General features: G+C 48.5%; 1 protein-coding gene across 4 annotated transcripts in view; it reads left to right on the top strand.

The window, feature by feature from the left end:
* The first annotated feature begins 742 nt into the window (after window positions 1-742).
* Window positions 743-25205, top strand: part of Pdgfra (platelet derived growth factor receptor alpha) — a 46609-nt gene continuing 22146 nt past the window's right edge. Inside the window, exons 1-9 of one of the 4 annotated variants that reach the window (XM_075942988.1) lie at window positions 743-1036; window positions 10718-10778; window positions 12055-12372; window positions 15964-16224; window positions 17244-17374; window positions 19014-19185; window positions 19278-19467; window positions 22061-22176; window positions 23563-23689. In XM_075942988.1, the coding sequence (XP_075799103.1) occupies window positions 10730-10778; window positions 12055-12372; window positions 15964-16224; window positions 17244-17374; window positions 19014-19185; window positions 19278-19467; window positions 22061-22176; window positions 23563-23689 (1364 nt within the window). In that variant the 5' untranslated portion in view covers window positions 743-1036; window positions 10718-10729. Of the gene's footprint in view, window positions 1037-2176; window positions 2201-3681; window positions 3767-4653; window positions 4781-10717; window positions 10779-12054; window positions 12373-15963; window positions 16225-17243; window positions 17375-19013; window positions 19186-19277; window positions 19468-22060; window positions 22177-23562; window positions 23690-25205 lie in introns of those variants that run through there. The other 3 variants (XM_075942990.1, XM_075942989.1, XM_075942991.1) reach the window with 3 other exon arrangements.

The following is a 25205-nucleotide window of genomic DNA, read 5'->3' as shown; positions in this document are numbered from 1 at the left end:
ACCCACTCGGATAGGATGGAATTTAGGAGGGTCAAAAATACTTCTGCCCTCAAGATGCAGCGGGCAGTCGTGTGGTAGTCACGCCTAGCCTGAGCCTTTGGGTAGGAAGATAGAAACGAGGACCAGATAATCCCGAAAACAAAGGCACGACCAGATAAGTGGCTCCAAGGGGACAAAGGTCGTTCTTCCGGCTAACAATCCAAAGGTACGGATGCTGAACAACCGTTATTTGCACAACATCTCATACTCCTGTCTTTCAAAACCCATCATCTTCCTATTAGACGCCACCGTTTCCTAATCCCATTAAAGGATTAGCAACTACACGGCACTTTCCCTTAAGACCCCCAGTTCAAAACGACCCAACGGCGTTAGGATTTCTCCCCAGGGCCATATTTCTAGCTGGGCCCGGAGTACCTACAGAAGGGAAGTTTTGCATTCCAGATTTATATTCGTTTTGGAAATTAGCAGCAATTTTACGTGTATTTTCTGTTCGAGGAGAATACAAAACAATAGCAGCCCAGGAAAATATCCCCCCAATTGGAAAACCAATTCATTTTGGAGATGAAGGCTGTTTGTAGTTTAACGAGCCCCCCTTTCCCGGCAGAACGTCAACACCTCCCCCTTCAGCCACCCCCACCCCATCTGGTTTGCTTCTCCCCGCCCCCCCCCAGTTGTTGTTGAAGTCTGGGGGTTGGGACTGGACCCCCTGATTGCATAAGAGCAAGAAGCAAAGGAGAGATCTGAAGTCGGAGAGATTCAGAGAGCAAAGAGTCGGAGGGAAACTTTTATTTTGAAGAGGCCAAGGGGGGGGGGGACTTCATTTCCTGACAGCTATTTACTTTGAGCAAATGATTAGTTTTAGGAGGATGGACTATAACATTGAATCAATTACAAAATGCGGGTTCTGAGCCCATTACTGTTGGGGCTTGAGGGAGAGAAACAAACAGGAAAGCTGCAGGAGCGCATTGGAAGCTTGGGGCTTACTTTTTTACTCCGTATATAGGATTTTCCTTGCGAATTGACATAGAAGGAGAAGGTAAGGGAGAGGGAAAAGTGACTTTTGTTTCTAAAGGAAGTCCCTGATCATATCTTGGGGCTGGAAGTAGCGAAGTAATTCCAAAATTTGGGCAACGAGAGGAAAAAGTAGCTGAATTCCAGTAGTGTGTCCAGAAAGTAATTTATTTTGAATAAACTTCACTGGGGTTAGGGTAACCAGAGAGTTAGTCCAAGGACTAAAAAATTTTTTCCAGACCTATTTTTAAAAACAATGTTTTCTAACAATCCTATAGCTTCCCCCCCAAAATTGTTAGTCTTACATTTTTGAGGTTTTTCCTTCGGGGTGGGGGTGGCATCCGTGCGTACTGGGACGAAAACCAAGTAACATTGGGGGTGGAAGCAGCGGTGTTTGGCCTCTTGGCAGTGGGTCCTGGGAGAGGACAGGTTTTTAATGACTATTTTCATTCGTCGCCCGCGGTTTGGCGGGACTGCGCTATAGCGGTTGGTGTGGCTCGGAGCCTGGGGTGGGGGCCGCCAGGAGAGGTGTGGGAGAGAGGGGCGCCGAGTGGGGCGCAGGAAAGGACTAGGAGAAAGGGAGGTGTGAAGGGTTCGGCTGGAGGAGGAGGAGGACGGACCTCGGATGCCGGCCGGGTACACACGGCGCCAGCCGATCCCTCGTAATTACTGGACGGCACTGCTGCTGGAGAGAGCTGCCGCCAGACTTGCGCGCAGGGTGGCAGCAGCCGAACCAGCAGAAGGGCTTGCGGGTGAAGGGTGACGACTCCCAGGGCCCTGGAGCGTTCGGGCCGAGTCATTTGGGTGCTGGAAGCCGCGGGCGAGATCTGCAGTGCGCTCGGACCGCGCGCCTCTCACCCCGGCGACGCTGGCGGCGGCGTTGACGAGCGATCTGGAATAATGACAAACACATTTGGCCCCGAGTGAAGAAGTCGTTCTGGCCTCGCATTCCAGCAACTGGGATTTGAGGAATTTCGAACTGCACTCCGAGGGGCCCTCATTGTGCTCTCTAGTCCCCACCCCCATTCTGCTTGCCCGCGTCTTCGGTGGAGTCTTTTCTGCAGGGGTAGGGGGCCGGGCTGTTGCTTAGTCCTGGCCGCAGGCAGTCCAGAGGCGAGATCTTCGGCTAGGGGCTGTTTTTCTCGGGAAGAAGTTAGGGACAACTCTGAAAGGACAGTCGTGAGTTCAGGTAAGCAGAAAGGCGAGAAGCTAACCACCCTCGCTTCCTACCGACGGGTACTGGAACCTGGGTGCTTCTGTGCCCTGCCCGGATGACGCTTGCACCGCACTGGCCTCCTGAGTGCAACCCCTCCGGTGTCCCCTTTCCTTGCTTCCGAACGCTCACTATCCTGGAAGGTTTAGGAGCGGTCTCCGAGCAGCCCTCCGTCCTTCACCGTTCATCCCCGTGGAAATCGGTTTACACACGTGAGATTAACTCTCCCCAAACTCTGGCACTGCCGGGGAAGCAGGCAATGTCCGCTTGGCTTGGAAACCTCCTCGGTGGGATCGGCGATTCTTTCTGTTTGGAAAGGGTGTGGGCCAGTCTCCAGAGCAAGGCTGTATGGCTCGGCCCCAGTCTGCAGCAGGACCAAGCCAGAGCCTTGCGGCCAGGTGTGCAGGAGTTGCCAGTGATTTGGCGACTGGTCTTGGCCAGAAGGAAAGTGCTGGCCTCATTGTCTACAAAGGATCGGTTTTACCTCAGTGTTCAGGACCTGCACTAAGAGCTCCCAGTCCTGCTAAGACCTCAGGATGTAAGGAAAGTGCCTGGAAGAGATTGTCACTAGGTCCATCCCCGAGGATGTGTGTAGGAAGCCTAAACTGGGGAGGGGGCGTGAGTGGCCCTTATTATGTCTGGGTTGCCCAGCGTCGGACAGAGCAATCCAGAAAAGCCCTAGGCTGGGCGGTGTGGGAAATGGTTTTTTGGCTTCGTGGCGGAATTGCTCAATGTTTTGGACTGACTTGCTTCTCCTGGATGGCTTTGGATCTGACTAGGCAGCCTTTTGGAGCCGGAGGAGGCCGCTAGTGTAAACCCGCACTATGTTCCTCGGCTGCACACCACCAGATGTAACACCCAAAGTTGCAAAAAGAGGCGCGCGGGGGGGGGGGCGCTCCTCGGAGTGCGTTCTTCTGCAGTCGCCCTGGCGGTGGCTTTTACATAACCTCCCTTGTGGTCTGATTTCCCCGAACCCGGGCTTCCCTTCTCCTCCTCCCTTTCAGCCTCTTCCTTTCCACACTCCTCTTGATCAGGATTCCTTCGACTCCCCAACAGGAGTGTGTGTGTGTGTATGCGTGCGCGCGTTTGAGTGCGCGCATGTGTGTGCCTGTGCCACCCCAGTTTGTCGCCGTGGTCTGTTCCTGCTTCAGAACTCTTGCTAAGGTCCTGTTTTTGGATTGACTCTAGTACAGCTGGACTTACTTAGCTCGCCAGAGAGAGGGTAGCGAACACAGCCCAACTCCACCCCTAGTTCTAGTCACTGTTCTCTACTTTTGCTCTAGTCTGGAGACCTGCACGGATTCAGAACTCGGTTTCCCAGTTCTGAGCTCAGGGGCTTCAACTTTATTCCCCAGACGCCGGCTAGAGAGAGATGCAGGGGGAGGGGCTTCGGGCTGAGCTTCCAGCTGCAAACGCGTCAGGCGCCGAGGCGGGCGGGATTTCTGCCTCCTGCGGCTGGGACCTAGGCTGCTCGCGACCTGGGGACGTGGTGACCAGCTTTCTGCCTGCCGACCTCGAAGGGTGGGGCCCCTCTGGACTTAAGTGAGTTGTGATCAGGTTAAAGGTAGCTGACGGGAAAGTGGCAATTCTAGACGAAGGGCTGAAAAGTTGGATAGGTGACTCAAAGGTGAGGCTTAGCGACAGTCGAGCCGCGACTGTTTGGTTGGCCGGAGGCATCGGCCTTGGGAAGAGAGGTGGAGAGGCTCTTGTTGAGAAAGTACTCCCCGCGGGGTGAATGCAGGGTTGGGGCAAGCAACTTTTCGGGACCGCATTCTGATCCCTGGCCCGACCCGTGCCTGTTAGTTTGCTGTAGTGGTTCAGTGTCTTTTTCTTTTGTTTTAAACTGAGGGGCGAACTACTAATACGAGTTGGGAAATTAGATGGTAGGAGGGGGATTAAAGAAAGTCTCCGTCTTGGGGAGTCCCGTCCCAGGCCTTCTAATTCAATTCCCTCCCTCCCGGGAGGAAGAGAAACTAGAGACACGAAGGGGAGCTGGGGTGCCCAGGGACAGGGCAACAAAGGGGCAAGGTGGGCACTCTAGACCAAATTCAACAGAGGGTTGGTCCAGCCTTCGGCGCAGGCGGCTGCGGGCGACGTTGACTCTGGCCTATAGGAGGCGCTGCAGCTCGCCTGTAACCCTAAACCTGGGGCTCCTCTCCCTCCTCCCTGCCCAGCGTCCTCCCAGGTCGCAGTTGAAAACAATGCAAACGTTGAGTGTAGAGGCTGGGGCGCGGCGGCCTCCGGAGGCCTAAGCTCGGCGAACCAGGGGTTTTGGATCTCGGGGCAGATCTGCGTCTCCTCCTGTCTGGTGGTGATCTTGTTGGCGGAGAGCTTGAGTGAGGCAAAGGGAGCCAGGGTGTTTGGTGTGCGTGCGTTCGTTCGTGAGTCTGTGTGTGTGTTGTGTGTGTGTGTGTGTGTGTGTGTGTGTGTGTTTGCGCGCGCGTGTGTGTCGATCTGGAGCCTGCCAGCGCGGAACCACCCGGAGAAGTAGGCGCGCTGAGCGCTGCGCTGTTGGGGACCGCGATCCTGAGCTGTGGGCGGCGGCGGAGACAGCGGGTAAGATTAGCAGGGCTGCCGCGCCCTCTAGTGGCTCCCGCAGAGCGACCCCTGTCCCTCCAGCCTTGGGCGGTCGGAGTCGCGGGCCCCGGAGCTTGGAACCGGGAGCCCAGTGCACCAGAGTTTGGGGTTACTTGGGTCGCTCTTGAGTCTCCTTGCAGGCACTGCATGGGCACAGAGGCATTGGGGGGAGGGGGCGAGGATGGGCTAAGGGTCCGGGTTTGAGCTGCAGAGTTGGGGCGTCATAATTTAGCAGAAGTGGTGGGGAGTGGGGGGGGGGGGCGCGGAAGGACACGATTTCCAACCCAGCACTATCTTGGAGGGCAGACGTTGCTTGTGCGTCCAGGCCTGTTGATGTTTGTTTTACGACCCTGCGTTACTGAGGAAGGGAACATTTGTTTCTAAGCAGCCAAGCTTTAGGAACCCCGCCGGGGTGGGTTACTGAGCAGTGACAATGGAACGCTAAGGAAAGGCGTCTCTTGGTACGATCCAGGTGCCCTTCATGCCTGGAGGGGTGGAAAGGCAAAGAGCGTTGTTTCCCCTAAAGCCAAGTGGACAGTTCTGCTAAGTTTTTGCGGCCTGGTCACTCGCTCTCTCTTCCCGATTCCCAACGCACGGCTGACTCTTGGTCCCTCTCTGGGCAATGGTGATGATAATAATGCTGATGGTGAGGTGATGCTGGCCATTATGCTTGTCCCTTAACGAATTCTTTTGGGGTCCGCAAGGGAATTTAAGCATTTTAGGCGACAGTTTTGTTATTTCTGCTTTCATGCTTGGGAGTTTAACTGCAAGTTATCACGAAACCAAAAAGTGCAATCTAAGAGATTGTAAAAGTTGGGACATTTTTGGTCCAAATTGGTTTCAATGGCGCCTGCACCTCGGTGAATGTCAGGATGCTCGTTCTTGAACCAACACTGCCATCTGCTGTCCACTCTGAAGAACTGCATATACCTCTAATTTGGCTTGGCAAACTCCAAATTGGCCAATTCCAATCGCCCCCCCTTTCTTTCTCTCTCTCTCTCTCTCTCTCTCTCTCTCTCTCTCTCTCTCTCTCTCTCTCTCTCTCTCTCTCGCTCTCTCTCTCGCTCTCTCTTTCGCTCTCTCTCGCTCTCTCGCTCTCTCTCGCTCCCTCTCTCTCCCTCCCCCCCTTTCCAGTTCTCTCTCTTTTAAATTTTATTTTCAGTGTTCGGGTGTATGCATATGAACCATGTTCATTCTTGGTGCTTTCTGAGGCCGGAAGAGTGTGTTCTGGGGTCTGATGGGCGGAGTGAGTGCTGGGAATTGAACCCAGAGATCAGCCAGTGACTTTACCCAGTATCCCTTTTCTTTTGAGGAGCGCGAAGATGATTTTACTAATTTGTCTCTCCTATGAATCCGCAACAATCACCGGAAGAACAGATATTCTTTTCCAGGCGTTTGTGTAGTTTCCAACTTAACCTGTGTGCGGTGGGGGAGGCAGGTCTGGAGACAACATTCAGTCCCTTCAAATGCTAGGTGAGCACTGTACCACTGGGCAGCTCTAAGGCTTCACTGTTAATCTTTGTTTGGTTGGTTTGCTTTTTCAGACAGGGTTTTTTCTGTGTAGCTTTGGCTGTCCTGGATCTTGCTCTGTAGATCAGGTTGGTCTACAGAGATCCATCTGCCTCTGCCTGCCGAGCGCTGGGGTTAAAGGCTTGGGCCACCATGCCCAGCTCTAATTGTTAATTTTTTATACTAATATATTGAACAGTGTTTACGGAACAGATCTGTAGAGAGGTAGCAGTGTTTTTACCTTCCGCAAACCTAGTATGTGGGCTTGGTGATTTAAAATCAGTGACCAAACTCTTCTATTCACTTAGCAACAGTTTGAAGGAAGTGGTTCTTTATTCTCTCATAGTTACACAGCTAGTGCTGAAAAACCAGAAAGGTTTATGAACTCAGGCTGTTCCTTAAAATGCTTGTGGGTAAAAGAGTCCCAACCCCTTCCCCTCTCGGAATATCTACCAAACAGTGCACTCTGGCAGACCAAATACACCCTAGGCCTGGGCGGAGCGCAGGTCCTGGGAGCTATACTTCGGGCTAGAAAACCCAGAAGTTGCCACCAGTGAAGACCCATACTTAAGCTGCCTGAGCTGAAGTTCTGAGACTGGGTAAAGAGAGAGGGGGAAAAGACAAAACAACGAGATGTGTTATTTTCGTAGTTAGAATTAACTTAGAGCCGAAATGAGCCACGCCTCAGAAACCCGAGTCTTGAAGATCCCCGGCGGCTTTGGGGCTGAGAGTCCCCAGTGGTCTTTAATTGGGGCAGGGTGGGGTGGGTTTCAGTGTCCAGTGGCTGTGCGGTGGAATCCAAGCCTCGTACCCTTGGTGTCAGGGAAGTTGGCTCCAGCCTCAGGGCAAGGGGCAGCACTTCTGGAAGAAAGGCTTTTGAATTACCTGCAGCCTGTTTACTTTGCAGCTTCTCCTGTGGTCTCCGGTAAGAGAAACTTCAGTAATTTGCACTCTTGTTTGCAGTGGGATGACTGTGTATAGTGGTGCCAGCCTGAAGCAGGAGGGTCTTGAGTTCAAGGTCAACCTGGCTTTGTGTGCCCGGGAGAACTAGAGAGGAAGAGAGGGGAAAGGTGTGGGCTGAGACAGTGGTTGCAATCAGGTTTGCTTCTGTATTTTAGGACTGTATGCATTAATTAGTTAATGTTGCAGAATTGTCACAGTGATACCAGCGAGAGGTTCACATCCCCTTCCCCACTGGGCAGAAGATACCATTGTGGGGCCTCCAGTAAGGAGGAGTTAGAAGTTATGGATGGCATCATCTGATACATCTTAGGAGTCTGCAGAGAGTCGAAGTGCGCATCCTAGCATTTGAAATGAAACTATATATATATATGTTGGTCCTCTTAGGACACAGGGAGGCCAACAGGCAAGCCAGGGAAGGATGGTTTTAGCTTAGAGCTAAGACCAAAGTTCAGAGGGTTGATGGAGTGACAGCTGGGATCAGAAGTGAGCTGTGATATGTCCACGTCTTCTGAGAAGAAATGAGACCAACAGGCTGGAGGTGAATCACGGCACCTCCCCGAGAGGTTGTGGTTGCAGTCTCGTACTCTGGCTTGTTTCTCCAACTGCGACACGCTGTCGAGCTCTGAATATGGAGGCTGGAGACCGAAGTCCAACGTGGAATGACGTGGGAGAGAAGCGATATTTATCTGTTTATTTATTTGCGATAAAGTCTCTTATAGCCCAGGCTAGCCTTGAACTCTGGATCCTCATTCTCTATATCTCAATGCCCCACTAACTAATAATAATAATAATACATTATTTATTTTAAAAATACATTTCTATATTTATTATTTCTTTGTGGGCCACATTCCACATGCGGAGGCCAGAGGGCAATTTGTGGGTCTCTCCCTTTCCACCTCTTGGGTCGCGTCTAACTCAGACCAACAGGCTTGAGAGTTGAACATATCCCCTGTCCCATTAATGATTTTCTTTTTTAAAGAAATCTGTTATTCCAGCTGGGCGGTGGTGGCTCACGTCTTTAATCCCATCACTAGAGAGGCAAAGGCAGGTGGATCTCTGAGTTTGAAGCCAGTCTGGTCTAGAGAATGAGTTTCAGGAAAGCCAGAGCTTTCAGAGGTTGCAGAGAAACCCTGTCTCAAAAACAAAACAAACCAGGCAGTGGTGGTACTCATCTTTAATCCCAGCACTCGGGAGGCAGAGACAGGTGAATCTCTGTGAGTTCGAGGCCAGCCTGGTCTACAGAACAAATTCCAAAACAGGCTCCAAAGCTACAGAGAAACCCTGTCTCAGAAAAACCAAACCAAACAAACAAAAAACAAATAACAACAAAACAAAACCCAAAGCCCTACTCCTCCCCAAATCTGTTATTCTTTCCTGCAGAAGTGTTAATCCCCACTGCACTGTGACCCACAGTGCTATGGGGCTCAGATTCTGCAATCGCAGTTACTTCTATCTGTATGTCTGACCTGTGGATGTTCCAGACTGGGGGCTGTGAGGGGAATGGCACTTGCAGGGTGGGGAAAGATTAGTAAAGCCAAGATTTCCCGAGCTCTAAAGTATGGGCAGTAAGCACGGGGAGTCGGGCGGGGAGTCTCTCTCTCCCACTTGGGTCTCTGTTTCTCACTGTGGGGCAGCCACGCTACAGTTACTCATGGCTAGATCGTCTGGGTTGCAGAAGAGTAACGGCTCACAACTTCATAAATACCCCGGCTTTCCTAGCCAGGGAATGGCTGTTATCAGAGACGGAAGTTTGAAATCTCCAGCAAACACATGTGAATGTCCACTATTTGCATCGTTATCACCCTCTCAGAGGCCCTGTTTTCATTGCCCTCTTTGTACGCCAGCAAATCATCGACCCTGGCAGCAAGCGCACCCCGTATCTGGACACACAGGAGGAAATTTGCTGGAGCCTGGCTGGGGCAGAATGTTCTCAGAGCTTGCTCTTTCAGTGCGCTGAGTCCTTCTCTTGAGCTTAGTGGGGCTGGAAGGATCCATGGCTTGTAAACCTCCCGGGAGAACTGCAGAATGCCCTGCAAATGTGATAGAGCCCTAGCCGGCAAGCTGGCGCTGGGAGCCGCTTTGAAGCTGGCGAGTGTATTATCGGCGGGAGGTTGATATTGGTGTGTACAAACACACAGGCCCTTACTGCTAATTGTGGTAAATCAGGCAACCAGCCCTGGCTGTGCCCCCCCCCCCCCCCCCCCCGTGGCTGTCACCACAGCAGTTTGGAAACCCTACATCCTCCAGCACCTGCCAAGATCCTCAGAGACCATTAGGCCCGATGGCATCTTTCAAAAGTGCATTTGGTTCCCAACCCTGCAATTAGGTTTTCTAATAGTGGCATGCAGAGGAGAGGGGTCAGGGGCAGGCTGTGTTGGGAAAGAGTGGGTACCCAAAGGCTGACCTTTCCAGATCCCTGGGAAGTGCTGGCCTGTTGGTCAACCAAAATTGGTGAGCTCCAGATTCAGCCAGAGTGCTTGTCTCAAAAAAATAAAAACAGCATAGCGCGATTGAGGGATATATCTGACATCAGCCTCTGGCTTCCACACACACCTGTACACACATGCACATGCATGAATATGTATGTGTGCAGATGAATATGTATATACATGCATATACTCATACATTCACTCATCTGCCCCTGGCTGTGTGACTTTGGATCCCTTGCTAAACTTTTGTGCCCTGTAGCAAGAAACTGTGAGGGGCAGACGGAAGTCTCCCTCTGTCGAGGACCCTGTAGAGAAATTTCTAGGAAGGAGGTTTCTACTCCCCAGAACTTGGTCTGCACAGACACTGCGTTCTTACGGTGACAGTGAGTGATGCTCTTCATGTCTCCCCCAGTGATGGAATTAAAGGTGTCCCTCAAGCATGCCAGGACTCTCCTCCGTTCTCTTTAGTGGTCATTCGTTCGTGTGTCCGCCCTTGGCTTTCCAAGCTTCTAATAGCCTGGCTGTGTGTCCAGGTTCCACAAGAACACAGACTCTTGCACGCCCAGGTTCTTGCACACCTTTGTGTCATGGAGGCCACGTCGAAGCTACGTGGGTTAGTCTGCCTTGAAACCACATTTTACTGTCCAGTTATTTGTTCCAGTCTGGGAACTTTTCTGATTGTTGAAAGAATCAAACCTCGATGAACCATGACGTGAAGCAAGAGGCAGCCTGTGGGTAGAAGAAATTCCCCCCCTTAGATGCTGGCAAAGCCCATAGCATCTCCCGCCCCCCTTTATTTGAGACAGTGTCTCCAGACCCTGGCACAACTTTGAGACTCTGCCAGGCTCTTTGGTACTTTACTCTTAGCCGTCTTCCTGTATTAGCTGTTATCCTTAAGCTAGGACATGCTTCTGCTGAAATGGTACCTTTAAGGCTTCCCATTGCGGGAGAACCTGGCTTAACGGTGGCTTTCCATTTGACTAACGCTGTTTGTGTGGGCTTTTGTCTTTTGCAGTTCTCAGGAGCTATGGGGACCTCCCACCAGGCCTTCCTGGTCCTCAGCTGTCTCCTCACAGGTATGTAGCCTCACAAACATCCTGGTCTTCTTTCACTCACTGTCCCAGGGAACTTAATGCTGATTTTCTGAGCTCCGTGGTCCTCTTCATCCACACATAGGCCCAAAGAGGGTGAGAAGAAAGAAACAGTCCTCTGGGGTGACCAGGAACCTTTGGTGCCCTTTGCTGAGTGGCACTAATTCTATTTCGAAACAAGTGTCTCCTGTCAGGGGTCTGAGGGTTACGAATATTCTTGGCATTGAAATGTTTTCTGTATTTGCCCACCACTCTCTTCCTCTCCCCGGGATGGGCTTGCAGTAAAGGAGAATCCGATCAATTTGAGCATGCTCAAATAGAATAAAGACTCCGGCAATCTTTCACCAGGTGTTGTGACTTGCATGTGTAATCCCAGCTACTTGGAGGCTGTAGGAGGAAGATCATAAAATTCAAGGCCAGCCAGGACTACATAGTGAGACCCTTCCTATAAAAAAAAAAAGTCAAAAAAGAGCAAGGGAGACACTCAGTGGTAGAGCACTCGCCTGCACTCACCAGATCGTCCACTGTTTATGGGTGGCCATATTACCCTACCGTTAGGCGCCGAGGGAAACTGGAGACCATTAGTTAATAATTAGCCACAATGGTTTTCCTTTCACTCTATAGCCCAGGGACGCTAGACTGAAACTCGAAGCTTGGAGATGAATTTCATCGCCCCTCCCCCTCCACCCCCGGGTTTTATTTCTTCTTTGTGGATTTAAACTCATGCCTTCCTGCCTCGGCTTTTGGAAATCATTACGGGGAGATAGCGTGCCAGAAGACGGCAGTGCGGGGAAGATGTGTGATTCTGGAGAGAGCCCGGAGCTCTTCCTCTGTGCGCTGTCTGCTCTATCTCTCTGCCCCTCTTCTCACATCTCCTGCCCAAGCCAGGGAAACCTTCTGCGGGGCATATGCATGATAAAGAAGCCATATGCGCTTGAGCTCCGCCCACACTGGGATATTTTACGGTCACACATAAAAGTGTGAAATATGGAATTGGAATCAGGCATCCTTTATTCATTTGAGTGTTTGGAGGGGTGAATCTGGGGGGTTGGATGGGGCTGTTGAGGCCGTTGGGACACTTGCTGCTCTCAGCAGATGCGGTGGCTCTCATAATGGGGGGCCTTTCATGGGCATCCAGAGAGACTGGGTTTCACGTAGAAATGGTCGTTGTTCATGCTACCGCCACTGTGGCCGCTCTCAGTGCTCTGGCGAAGCCGTCCTTTCTGGCTCACCCTATTCAAAGGCTGTTTTCTTTTTACAGGGCCGAGCCTCATCTTCTGCCAGCTCTTATTACCCTCCATCCTCCCAAACGAGAATGAGAAGGTTGTGCAGCTGAATTCCTCCTTTTCTCTGAGATGCTTCGGGGAGAGTGAAGTGAGCTGGCAGCACCCCATGTCTGAAGAAGAGGACCCCAATGTGGAAATCAGAAACGAGGAGAATAACAGCGGCCTCTTTGTGACGGTGCTGGAAGTGGTCAACGCCTCGGCGGCCCACACCGGATGGTACACTTGCTACTACAACCACACTCAGACAGAGGAGAGCGAGATCGAAGGCAGACACATCTACATCTATGTGCCAGGTGAGGTGCGGGGCTCCCCTGCCCTGTCTCGGAGTCACTGTGCCACGGGTCATAAAGCATGTAAATTTCATAAGTGTTTATTGCAGGGTATTGCAGAGCAATTCAGATTTTCCTTCCTTCATCCCTCCCTCCACCTCCTCTCTCTCCCGCTCACTGTCCCTCTCTTTCTCTTTTTCTCTACGAGCCAGAGGCAGACACGAGTGTCTCACACTCTCACGGTACCTTGTTCCCTCTCTCACTGAGGCTGGACTAGGGTAGCAGCCAGCAAACCCAAGCTGACCTCCTGCCTCCTCCTTCTGCAGGGCTGAGGGTGTGGATTTTTACATAAGTAGGGATTTGAACTCAGATCCTCACACTTGCCCAGCAAATGCTCTTCCTCACTGAGCCATCTCCTTAGCCCTATGCTTGTTTGTCTGATTTTGGTTTTTGGAACTCTTGCTGAGTAGTTCTGGCTGTCTTAGAACACTATGTAGTCCAGGCTAGCCCCCAGCTCACAGCAACCCTTTGGCTTCAGCCTCCTGAGTGGTAGAATTAAAGGCATGTGCTACCATGCTTCGCTTGTCTTTTTCTTTCCTCCTTTTTTAAATATAGGGTTTCTTATGTAGTCTAAACTGGCCCCGAATTATTGTCCTCTCGTCTCACCGCCTGAGTCTGAGTTATAGGCATGTGTGACCATACTCAGCTGTTTTGTTGTTGCTTTTGAGATGAGTTCTTGCTATGTTGCCCAGGATATCCTCAAACTGCCAGAGTGAAACAATCCTCCCGCCTCAACCTCTCAACTGAGACTATCAAATTATAGCCAGCAAAATACATAAAATTAAATAAAGATCCTTTGCCCTTTCAAATCAAGGCCAACCCATGGGAGGCTTGGAGAGATGGCTTGGGTGTTGGGAGCACTCACTGCTCTTGCAGAGGACCTAGATTTGGTTCCTAGCACTCACAAGGCTGCTTTAATCTGTTCCTCCCATGCCAGGAGACCAGCACCCTCTCCTGGCTGCCACAAGCACTGCACACGTGTGATGCCCCTACAGCTAAAATACCCATGCACACAAATAAACAAGTGCCATTTTAAAAAAGAAAGATTCATCAAGTGGGGGTGGTGCATGCCTTTAATCAATCCCAGTGCTTGGAAGGCAGAGGCAGACAGATCTCTGAGTTTGAGGCCAGCCTGGTCTACAACAGAGTGAGTTCCAGGACAGCCAGAGCCACATACAGAGAAAGAAACCCTGTCTTGAAAAGCCCCCCCCTTCCAAAAAAAAAAAAGGAAAGCTTCGTGCCTGGGGATATAAGTCAGTGGCAGAGGCCTCTTAGAATGTGGAAGGCTATGGATCCCGCCCAGAAAGAAGCATTTACTGTCAACACGTCAAAGCTTTCTTCATTTTGAAAATAGTCTGTACTATGGCATGTCTTTTATTGGTATGGTGCCAAAAAAAATCAAACCTAGTCATCTTATTTGGGTCAGTCAATGAAAAAAAAATACCAGGCATCATGCCTAGCACAGGAGACAAACTCAACAGGGAGGCCTTGCCTTGGAGACTTACAGTTCAGTAGGGTAGTTTCCAAACAGCAATTTAGCTTCAGATTTAACACAAATGTGCATTTGCTTTAGATGAGTTTTGTCATTAACATTTAGGGGAATTTCCATGCTGATGATAGGATCTTGTGTCTGCCGAGAAACAGATGCCAAGATGGAAGTTATGCAAGGATTTTTATAAGGCCTCGGAAAGGAGTGGGAGAGTCCTACATAGTCCTGCTTGACTCTACCAGGTGGCTAGGGACTACAGTGCCGGCAGGGTGGGCCTTCTTGCCCATGGATTTCAGTCACAGCTAGGAAGCCTTGCTGGGGAATGTGACCTTAGGTTAGGAGGCCACCGGGCTAGGCTTTAGACAGTTAAGTCTCTGTGGTTGGAGGGTGGTGATTTCTCCAGAACCCAGGCTTAGCTGACAGCCTGAGGCAGGTGGATTTGTCTACCACACACCTTGCCTTTGCTGGGAGCCTTTGCTGACCTATAACCATCAGTGTGTGTGTGTGTGTGTGTGTGTGTGATGCCTCTATGGACAACTGTACAAGAAAGTTCCCTATTGTCATGCACATAGCCTTAGGGACATTAGTCTATCTCTCTGAACTTGAACTCTTTGTTGGCAGGGTTCAAGAGTTTGGAACTCTGAACAAATAGCAATTTCAGTTCATTGCTGGGTAGTGGAAAGAGCTCTGGGATTCCAGGCAGGCTGCTGTACCCACCCTGTTTTCACTGCGTGCACATGGGTGCCGGACATCCAAATTCTAGTCCTCATGTTTGCCTGGCAAGCATTTACCTGCTAAGGTTATCTCTCCAGCCCTGGCATGTCTTTTCCAACAATGAGAAAAGTGTTTTTTTTTTTTTTTTAAAGAGCAGATATAGATTTAGAATGTCAGTTTAATGCCACACATTGATGATGATGAAACTAATAATAATTTTAATAATGATAAGAATAACACATTGGTTCCTTTAGTTTTTTTGTTATTGTTGTTGTTTTGTTTGTTTTTTCAGTCCTGGAGGACTTTCTCTATGCTATGAACATAACGGACTGTGGGCTTGTTAAAAGTGGTTCCTGAGGTTTCAGTCTACCTAAACTAGTCTGGATTTTTTTTTCCAGTTCCCACCTCCAGTACAAACACCACCCAACGGGCTCCTGTGTTGTTCTCCTATGTGACCGTCTCCAGGGCAGTTATAAAGCTGGGCAGCTGGTGCTTGACACTTTGCACTTCTTACCACAGCGGCTAACAGGAGACTTTGCCAAGAAGGGCTCGGGCTGTGGAATTCCCCACACTGGGGATGAAGCCCAGCGTCTTTGGATGGCTAAGGGCATACTTTGCCCCACTCCCTGAATCCCGCCCCACCCCACAGCCTGGGTTTTTTTTTTATTTCTTGAGAGATTGTTTTTGACAGATATCTGTGCTACTTGTCAATGATACCAGCTATAGGCAGTATGGGTTTCTAAGAACAGTCCATCAGATAAGAACTATGGCTGGACAAGGTAGCAGACACCTATAATCCAGCACTAGAAAAGCTGAGGCAGGAGGATGGTGGGATCATGAGCACAGGGTCAGCAAGGCTACTCTGGGTCATTTAACATGTTCCAGTTCAGAATGGGAAACACAGCAGTACCTTATCTCAAACAAAACACAACACAACAAGAATGTAAAATTACATATAAATAGATAAAAGAAACAAGGATTATAATCGGTCCCTTAATTTTCAAAAACTTGACTTTCTGGATGGTATTTCTAATTATCATTGTTGCTATTTAGTTATTGTTGTTTTATTTTAAAGTTACCTTCGGCTGGTCAAAATAACTAATGTTGGTGGCATGACTCTTAGACGTTTGTGCTGAGGTGGCATTCTTACCTAGCAAGGGTAATGCCAGGCTGAGGGTGTCATTCAGTGGCAGAGCGCTTGTCTGGCTTGTGTGAGCCTCTGAGTTGTTTCTCTAGCACCACCAATCCTAATAATAATAATACGATGATAATGCCGTTGGGACACCTTTTCTGTATATGTGTGTAGGAAAGAAATGACACTCTGATTCTTCTTTCTCTCCTTACGATCGCAGACCCAGACATGGCCTTTGTGCCTCTAGGGATGACGGACTCTTTGGTCATTGTGGAAGAGGACGATTCTGCCATCATCCCTTGTCGCACCACAGATCCGGAGACGCAAGTAACCTTGCACAATAATGGTAGGCAGGTGCTGGCCTCTTACGACAGCAGGCAGGGTTTCAACGGGACCTTCAGTGTGGGGCCGTACATCTGTGAGGCCACCGTCAGAGGGAGGACGTTCAAGACCGGCGAATTCAACGTTTATGCTTTGAAAGGTACTTTCCCCTCTTTAAATGAGAGCAGCAGGCGTCACTGGCCGTGGAGACCTGGTTCCCCTTGAGGAATTTAAGACTCCTCTTTCACTACACAGTGTGCCTGACCTCTGTAGCTGTAATAATACAGGCTTAGAAGTCAGCACAGGCTGAACTTGCTTATACGTGTAAGTTTGCATACTCCATGGAAAATACCGCAAGGAATTCTTTCTTGCATAAGCCTCTTACTATTTGATTCACATTCTTGACTACAGAGCCCAAAGAAATAAACATCCACCCCAGGGGGTTGGAGGCCTAGATTGATTTCAGTAACTTAAGAATGAAGTAATTGCAGTTTTGAAGGAAGTCCGTAGTTAAAGGGGCGAACCTTCTTCCCTTTGACGTGAGGGGCGAGTCAGACTGGCAAAGTCTATCGCACGCTGGGGGCTGGAGTGGAAGATTTTAGGGAGGTCTTTACATAGATGTGGGGGCAGAAGCAAGAAAATGTCACAACTTTGTTTTGTGGTGGGCTTTGGGGAGGTGCTAAGAATGACTGAGGGCAGAATGGAGAAGTGGCAGTCCAGGAGCAGAGGGCCTGAAGGGGCCGGAAGGGTGCAGCCATCCCAGATGCCCTGGCATGTGCTACTCTGGTTAAAAGAGATTAATTTTTACTTTTTTTTTTTTTGGTTCTTTGAGACAGGGTTTCTCTGTAACTTTGGAGCCTGTCCTAGAACTAGCTCTTGTAGACCAGGCTGCCCTCAAATTCACAGAGATCCACCTGCCTCTGCCTCCCGAGTGCTGGGATTAAAGGCGTGCGCCTCCACCGCCCAGCTTTTACTCTGGTTATTATTTTCTATTTCTCTATTATAACCACACCCCAAGTTAGATATGACTAAAAGGCAAGGCCTCGTAGATTTTCCAGCTTTTGTCTTGATCGTACTAGTTTACCCATGGTGTTCAATCATTTTAAAGAAACTGAACTCAGCCACAGGTCTTCTCTGAGATCCTAACCATGCCGGATTTCCTTCGTCATTTTACTGTAGCAACGTCAGAACTGAATCTGGAGATGGAAGCACGCCAAACCGTGTATAAGTCAGGGGAAACGATTGTGGTGACCTGCGCCGTCTTTAACAATGAGGTGGTTGACCTTCAGTGGACGTACCCTGGAGAAGTGGTAGGTACCCCCGGGTACGGAGGGCATGGGGCCAACACAGCAGAACTTGAAATGTTTCTCACCAATGGGCATATTCCCCGAGCTTCTCTAGCCTTCAGCTTCCAACTGGGCAGCAAGCACAGTTGACTCCAGGGCCTTTAGTTTTTCCTAAGTCGGGGAGACTTTGAGATGGCCATAAAGGGCCAGGGTGTTTACAATGTACAGACTCCCCTTGAGAAGTCAGAAACAAAAGGGAATGTTCCGTGACTATAACACAACAATTAAAATGTTAGAAAAGCAAGAAATGCCTGGACTTAAAATATTTGCCCATGGTGGGAGTAGTCATGCATCTTTATTGTCTTGACTCAGATGCCTTGGGGTTTTGAGGCTTATGATAGTGTTGCTAGGCATTTTGTGCTATTGTGGTCTGTAGTCATCAAGCTGGGCAACAGCATACCAGAACGTATTCCTTCCGTCTAGCTGGAGCTTTGCATAAAGTCTCATTTATTCTGATGGCTGCTGCGAGTATGTAAGAGCGGTGTATGAAGATATGGAACCCAAGACAGAAATGGTGTTTATTACTGTGGACGGGGGCCTCCCAGGGAACAAAATACACACATACAATTCTAGATGGGAAACAAACCCATGTGTCAATTATATGTATCATACATGTATTTTTCTTTCCTCCCTTCTCTTGAGTTGTAAATTTCTGTACCCTGATCTTTTTGTACCTAGTCTGTTTTAGCCACACCCCAAGTGGATAATATAGTCAGTTTAATCAGATCATTGACTATCCTTCTATTTATTTATTTATTTATTTATTTTTCTTAAAAGGATGTAATGTTGGGCTGGAGAGATGGCTCAGCGGTTAAGAGTATTGCCTGCTCTTCCAAAGGTCCTGAGTTCAATTCCCAGCAACCACATGGTGGCTCACAACCATCTGTAATGAGGTCTGGTGCCCTCTTCTGGCCTTTAGGCATTACACACAGAAAGAATATTCTATACATAATAAATAAATAAATAAATATTAAAAAAAAATGTAATGTTGGTGACTGAACCCAGAGTCTCATAGCTACTGAGCATGTGACCCATGGCTAAGCTACTGCCCTAGCCCTTTTTTTGTTTTGTTTTGTTTTTTCAAGACAGGGTTTCTCTGTAGCTTTGGAGCCTGTCCTGGAAACTAACTCTTATAGACCCAGGCTGGTCGGAAACTCACAGAGATCCACCTGCCTCTGCCTCCCGAGTACTGGGATTAAAGGCGTGCGCCACCACTGCCCAGCTCCAGCCCGATTTTTTTTTACATTTCTGCTTGTCTTTTGGTTTTCTGGGGCTTACTCCGTAGTCCAGGCTGGCCTAGAACTTACTACGTAGGTCAGGCTGGTTTCCACCTTGAGGGAATAGTGTTGCTTCAGTTTCCCATGTGCTGGATTCGAGCTGTGGTCTACCTACCACACCCCTATTATCATTTTAGAGCAAAACTGCCAAGTGCAGCAAATCCTACGTAACCCCTGCTCCCACTATGCTTTCCCTCTCAATTGCCAAGTCTCCCAGGGCGTGCACCTCGCTCAGAACCCATGAGCCCACTTACATTCAGGAGTCATATTAGGGCTCACTCTGGAAGGAGCTTTCCAAACCTTAGTTTTCTTGTGTGCCACTGCAGAGAAACAAGGGCATCACCATGCTGGAGGAGATCAAACTCCCATCCATCAAACTGGTGTACACTTTGACGGTCCCCAAGGCCACGGTGAAAGACAGCGGAGATTACGAATGTGCTGCCCGGCAGGCCACCAAGGAGGTCAAAGAAATGAAGAAAGTCACCATTTCTGTCCACGGTACCATACTATTTTCTTACATACCAGTCGCTCACTGTACTTGGGATCCGTATGCAGTGGTTATTATGTAACGGGAACTCTTGCTTGTCCAGAGAAAGGTTTTGTGGAGATCAAGCCCACCTTCGGCCAGATGGAAACCGTCAACTTGCATCAGGTCAGAGAGTTCGTGGTGGAGGTGCAGGCCTACCCCACTCCCAGGATATCTTGGCTGAAGGACAACTCGACTCTGATTGAGAATCTCACCGAGATCACCACCGACGTGCAGAAGAGCCAGGAAACGAGGTAAAGGGAGCCCTCAAAGGTTGCTTCTGTCTTCTTAGAAAGAGGTTGGCGTGTGCCGGAGCACCCAGACCGAACATCAGCCTGCCAGATATAAGCTAAGACAGGCTCACAGTCTCCTGTTAATCACACTTTTGTCACACTTCAGTGATAGCCTTACGGCCTGACAAACATACATAGATAAGGTAAAATGGAAAGAAAGGACTCAGTGGCTCTGCCCTCCAGTGAAAGGCAGCAGACTGGATCTAGTTAAAAGGGAAGGAAAGGCGGGGGAGCGGGATTGCTTGGACTCCACAGAATCCTTAGTGGCCACCATATTTCAACAGACGTATGGACTGATTCCACTTGGGAGGGAATGTACATGCAAACCTACCTGTAACAAAAGGCATTATTTGGAGTACATCCGCCCCAATCTGCGAGTTTACTGGAAATAAGAGCAGAGTCTAGCCAGGCGGTGGTGGAACACACAGCACTCAGGAGGCAGAGGCAGGTGGATCTCTGTGAGTTCGAGACTGGCCTGGTCTGCAGAATGAGTTCCAGGACAGGCTTCAAAGCTACACAGAGAAATCCTGTCAAAAAAAAAAAAAAAAAAAGGAGTCTGATGAAATTTGGAGTCATTGGGTCCTGGGTGATTGGCAGGTTCTGTCATTGCTTAGCAGTGTTGCCTTCCCTTGCTCCCGATGCTGTCTCTCTGCCCTGGGTCTCTTGTGTCTTTTGCATGCTAGGCAAGCCCTCTACCATCGGGGACCCCAATTTCTCTTCAGTTTCGAGTTATGAGGAGAATCCAGGAGCCAGAGGGCAAAGCTTTGGTTTGTTTGAGGCAGGGTCTCTAGCCAAAGCTGACCTTAAACTTTCAACAATCCTCCTGTCTCACATCATCACCATCATTTACGCCTCAGCAATACCTAAGCATGCATGGGCAGCCTGTTTATGGCGGTTCTCCAGTTGTTCCTATCCCGGGCAGTCCTAGATGCTTGTGTTATTGTCACAGCCTTTAGGGTTCTAGGTGTGAGCCACTGCACCATTTAAAGTAGTTATGCTTCTGGCTGTTGTTGTTATTATTATTGTTAATATTTGTTTACCTGGGATAGGGTCTGGCTATGTAGTGATGCCTGGCCTCAAACTCATAGTGACCCTCAGGCCCCAGCTTGCGAGTGCTGGGAGACAGGGTCACCGGCACAGCTGACATTTCATGTGTATCTGAGCAGGACTCCCAGCCTGTGATGAAGAGCTTTGGCAAGAAGGCAGGTATATCAGGGGGAGTGGCTTAGGAAGGCTGCTTGCTAATGTGATTGGACAACCCTTCAGCCCTTGGTCTTTTCTTTCCTGGGTGGGTCAGGCAGCACAAGGTGAGTGGAGTTTCTGGCTTCATGGAGCGTAAAACCAGTGAACCCCCTGGCTTTCTTGTTAACCAAGGGTAGGTATGAATGGCCCAGATCATTTCACTGTCCGCAGTTGGGTGTGTGGGGGCAGCCTCTAAGGAAATCCAATCCTGAAGCCAATCTTGTAGCGGCCAGAGAGAGAAAGCTAGCATAGCTTGCTTCTGTCCGGGTTCTGCACTTGCCTTGTAGTTTGGAGCACATGAGATGCTTTCCACATTTGAAGATTGTTGAATGAATTCGCAGCTCGAGTGCTCTGTGTGCACAATTACCACACACACAGAGTCTCTCACACACACATGTTTGTTTTGTTTTGTTTTGGTTTTGGTTTTTGGTTTTTTCGAGACAGGGTTTCTCTGTAGCTTTGAAGCTTGTCCTGGAACTAGCTCTTGTAGACCAGGCTGGCCTCGAACTCACAGAGATTCTCCTGTCTTTGCCTCCTGAGTGCTGGGATTAAAGGTAGGTGCCACCATTGCCTGGCTAATTATCATATTTTATATGTAAGAAAAGGGACGCATAGAAAGTCCAGTAATTTCCAGCTGCTTTTGTGTGTTTCATAGTGACAGACAAATGTGAAAATACTGTATTCACACACACACACACACACACACACACACACACACACACACACACACACGAATTCAAATCCAGGCAAACATACCTGTAAGTCAGAGAACAATTTTGGGGAGTCCATTGTTGCCTTGTACCTTGTTGAAGCAGGGTCTCTTGTTGCTGTCACTGTGCTGAATATTCCAGACTAGCTATCCCGAGAGCTTTGGGGCAATTCTCCTGTCTCCTCTGATCTCACACGGGAGTGCGGGGGTTGTAGATGGGTATCTCTGCACCTGATCTTTTGACGTAGGTTCTGGGGATTGAATTCATGCCATCAGGCTGGAGCAACAAGCAGTTTTACCAACGGAGCCATCTTAAGTGTTTTCATTTAAGAAGGCCTTGTTTATTTTCATTTAGAAATGAGGTCTTGCCAGAATTGGTAGCTCCTGGAGATGGCTTATCACAAAATACTTGGTTTTTTATTGGTTATGAATGAGCCTTTTGGTGTGTGGAAACTAGATCAAGAATTCTAGAAAAGACACTGACATTAACAAGAAAAAAAGAGACTTTTTTTCCCTGAAATAAAATTTATAAGACTGCAATTGCTTGAACAATTGGTGTTTATTTGGCTACTGCTTATTAAAATAAAGTTCTCTTCTCTTAAGATATCAAAGCAAATTAAAGTTGATCCGGGCTAAGGAAGAAGACAGCGGCCATTACACCATCGTAGTTCAAAATGACGACGACGTGAAGAGCTACACGTTTGAGCTGTCAACTCTGGGTATGTAGAAGTCACGCAAAGGTCACGCTTTCTCAGGGGCTGACTATCCACCAAAGACATCCTGACTCTTCTCTTCATAGCCTTGGAGAAAAGCAAGACCTGAGGGTGGCAGCGGGGACGGGACATGGCGCATGTCAGGGGCCATGTGGTCGCGCCTGCCAATGCAGGTCTGGTTTGAGCATTTCTCACCCAAAAGTCGGAAATGCTCCGAAATCTGAGACATCTGAGACATTATTTTTTATCATGGAAGGAGACAAGATAGGGCAAGATAGGCTAGCCCTGGAATAATGCTACTCCTGCCTCAGCCTCCCCAGTGCTAAGAGTCCAGACATTTGCCTCCACATGGGGCTTCAAATCTGTTTACCTGATGTCACAAGTGGGAAATCCTGACCTGACATCTTATGACAGGTCAGAAAATATTCAGGCGTATAAAAATATTGTCAATAAAAAAATTAAAATTACCACTTGGCTGTGTGTGTAAGGGGTGTATGAACGTATAAATGAATTACATACTTAGACTGAGGCCTTCCCTAAGACATCTCATGAGGACCCAACTTCCGAAAATGTCTGAAATCGAAAACTCTTTTGGAGAAAAAAATTGTCCTGAGGAAAAATTTTAAATTAAAGTATGTATTATTTAGTTTAAATTTTTGTTTACTGTTTTTAATATTTATTTTAAAATATTTAGTTTAAATTATTTACTTTAAATTCAAGTATGTAAAAGTAAATTAAAGATGTATATTTTTCAGCTTATTATTATTACTTGGTGATGGAACCCCATGTTTTAAAAAACAAATCAAGGTGCTGGAGAGATTGCTCATAGGCAAACAGCACTTGCTGCTCTTGCAGAGGATTGAGGTTGAGTCTCAGCACCCACATGGTGGCTCACAACCACCTCTAAGTCCAGTTCCAGGCGGACCAATATCCTCTTTGTCCTCCATAGGCCCCAGACAGGCATGTAGTGTACATACATACATTCTGGCCAAACATTTGCCTGTCTCTAACTTATTTGACTACAAGTTGGAGAAAGGATCTTTAAAATCTAGTGATGTCCCATGGTGCATTTGGGTGAAGTCTGCTTGACTCAATGCTTTTGTCAAATTCATTAGTTAAATCCTCAGTACATAAATAGCTGGAGGGTCCTCCTCCCCTTCCCAGCTGAGGCACTTCTTCCTCCCCTCAGTCCAGCCCTAAAACCATCCAGGCACAAAGCCCACAGATGCTCACATTGGAGTAGCTATTACCTGAGCAGGTCTGTTAGAGCTGGAGCGTTTCTTTCTGTCTTACCCAACATGTCTGAACTCGTGGGAACATCTCTTGGAGGGATGTCCCTCCATGGCCAGGGGCAAGAATGGCGCAGCTCTGACTTCTCCCTTGCTCTTGCAGTTCCTGCCTCCATCCTGGAGCTTGTGGATGACCATCATGGCTCTGGTGGGGGACAGACTGTGAGGTGCACAGCAGAAGGGACACCTCTCCCGGACATCGAGTGGATGATCTGCAAGGATATTAAGAAGTATGGAAACCAGAGCTCCCTATTCGTGTGTGCTCAGAATGTTCCTTTCATGACATGAGGGACTCAAGTGCATTGTAGTTCTTTGGTTGACCCCTTTTGTATTTGTGATTCCTCCTTGGCCCACAGCTTATGTCACTTACAAACTATACCATAGGGTTCTGAAAGTAGATTCCATCTGTGTGTATCTGTGTGTGTGCCTGTGAGTGCACACGTATTCACACACACATGAATGTGTGTCTTCAGAGGGCCTTTATTTTTCCCTATTAATACCTTTTGTTTATCTATTTCTCTCTTTTTAAAAATAGGTTATTTATTTTTCTTTTATGTGCATTGGTATTTTGCCTGCATTTATATCTGTGTGAGGGTGTCAGATCTTTGAGTTACAGACAGTTGTGAGCTGCCATGTGAGGTGCTAGGAATTGAACCCAGGTCCTCTGGAAGAACAGCCAGTGCTCCTAACCATGGAACCATCTCTTTAGTCCCCTATTTCTCTTTTAGAACTGTCTCGAATGTGAAGACCAGAAGAATTTTTAAAACTACTGCTATTCAGTGATTTTAATTGCACCAGCCTATATGTTTAGCTCGGTCTGATTAATGAGACAAGGTCTCACTATGTAGCCCAGTTTGACCTTGAACTCAACACCTTCTTGCTTTTCCCTCCCAAGGTTTGGGATCCCAGGTGTGCGCTACCACCCCTGGTCAGCTCGCATTTCTGATTTGGTCAACTTGGTTTTAGTGGCTAGACTAGCATAGGAACAGAAGTGCCAGCAGTGGGTGCCGGGAACAGACTGTGGGTCCTCTATGAGAGAAGTATGAGCTCTTCAGTGCCGAGCTCTCTGTCCAGTCCTCCTCTGCCTTCTTATGTGGGCCCACAAACTGTGTGTTCACACTTAACCCCTTGGCAACTAGCTGTGTTCAGAATGCTTTTGGTTCACCTTTGTGGAAGGCTGAGGTTTTTGCTTCCACCTTACCCAGGGCTGTGGGGCGATCAGGGTGCTGGAATCTCTAGTTGAATAACTTAATCCATAGGATCACTACAGCCCTAGGGACCCCTTAGAAGCTCTCCCTGGGGCTGGTGATGAGAAGGCAGGGTGGTTTTTTTAAATTGATTTTTATTGAGCTCTTCATTTTTCTCTGCTCCCCTCCCTATCTCTCCCCTCCACTTCAACCTCTCTCAAGGTCCCCATACTCCCAATTTACTCAGGAGATCTTGTCTTTTTTTACTTCCCATGTAGATTAGATCCTCATTGTTGTCTAGGTTCTCTGGAATTGTGATTTGTAGGCTGGTTTTCTTTGATTTATGTTTAAAAACCACTTATGAGTGAGTACATGTGATAATTTTCCGTGTCTGGGTTACCTCACTCAAAATAATGTTTTCTAGCTCCATCTGTTTGCCTGCAAATTTCAAGATGTCATTATTTTTTTTTCTGCTGTGTAGTACTCCATTGTGTAAATGTAGCATACTTTCCTCATCCCTTCATCCATGGGGGGCATTTAGGTTTTTTCCAGGTTCTGG

This window comes from Microtus pennsylvanicus, chromosome 12, assembly GCF_037038515.1.
Source record: "Microtus pennsylvanicus isolate mMicPen1 chromosome 12, mMicPen1.hap1, whole genome shotgun sequence".
In the NCBI taxonomy this organism is placed as follows: Eukaryota; Metazoa; Chordata; class Mammalia; order Rodentia; family Cricetidae; genus Microtus; species Microtus pennsylvanicus.
This window is presented reverse-complemented; position numbering and strand designations above follow the sequence as displayed.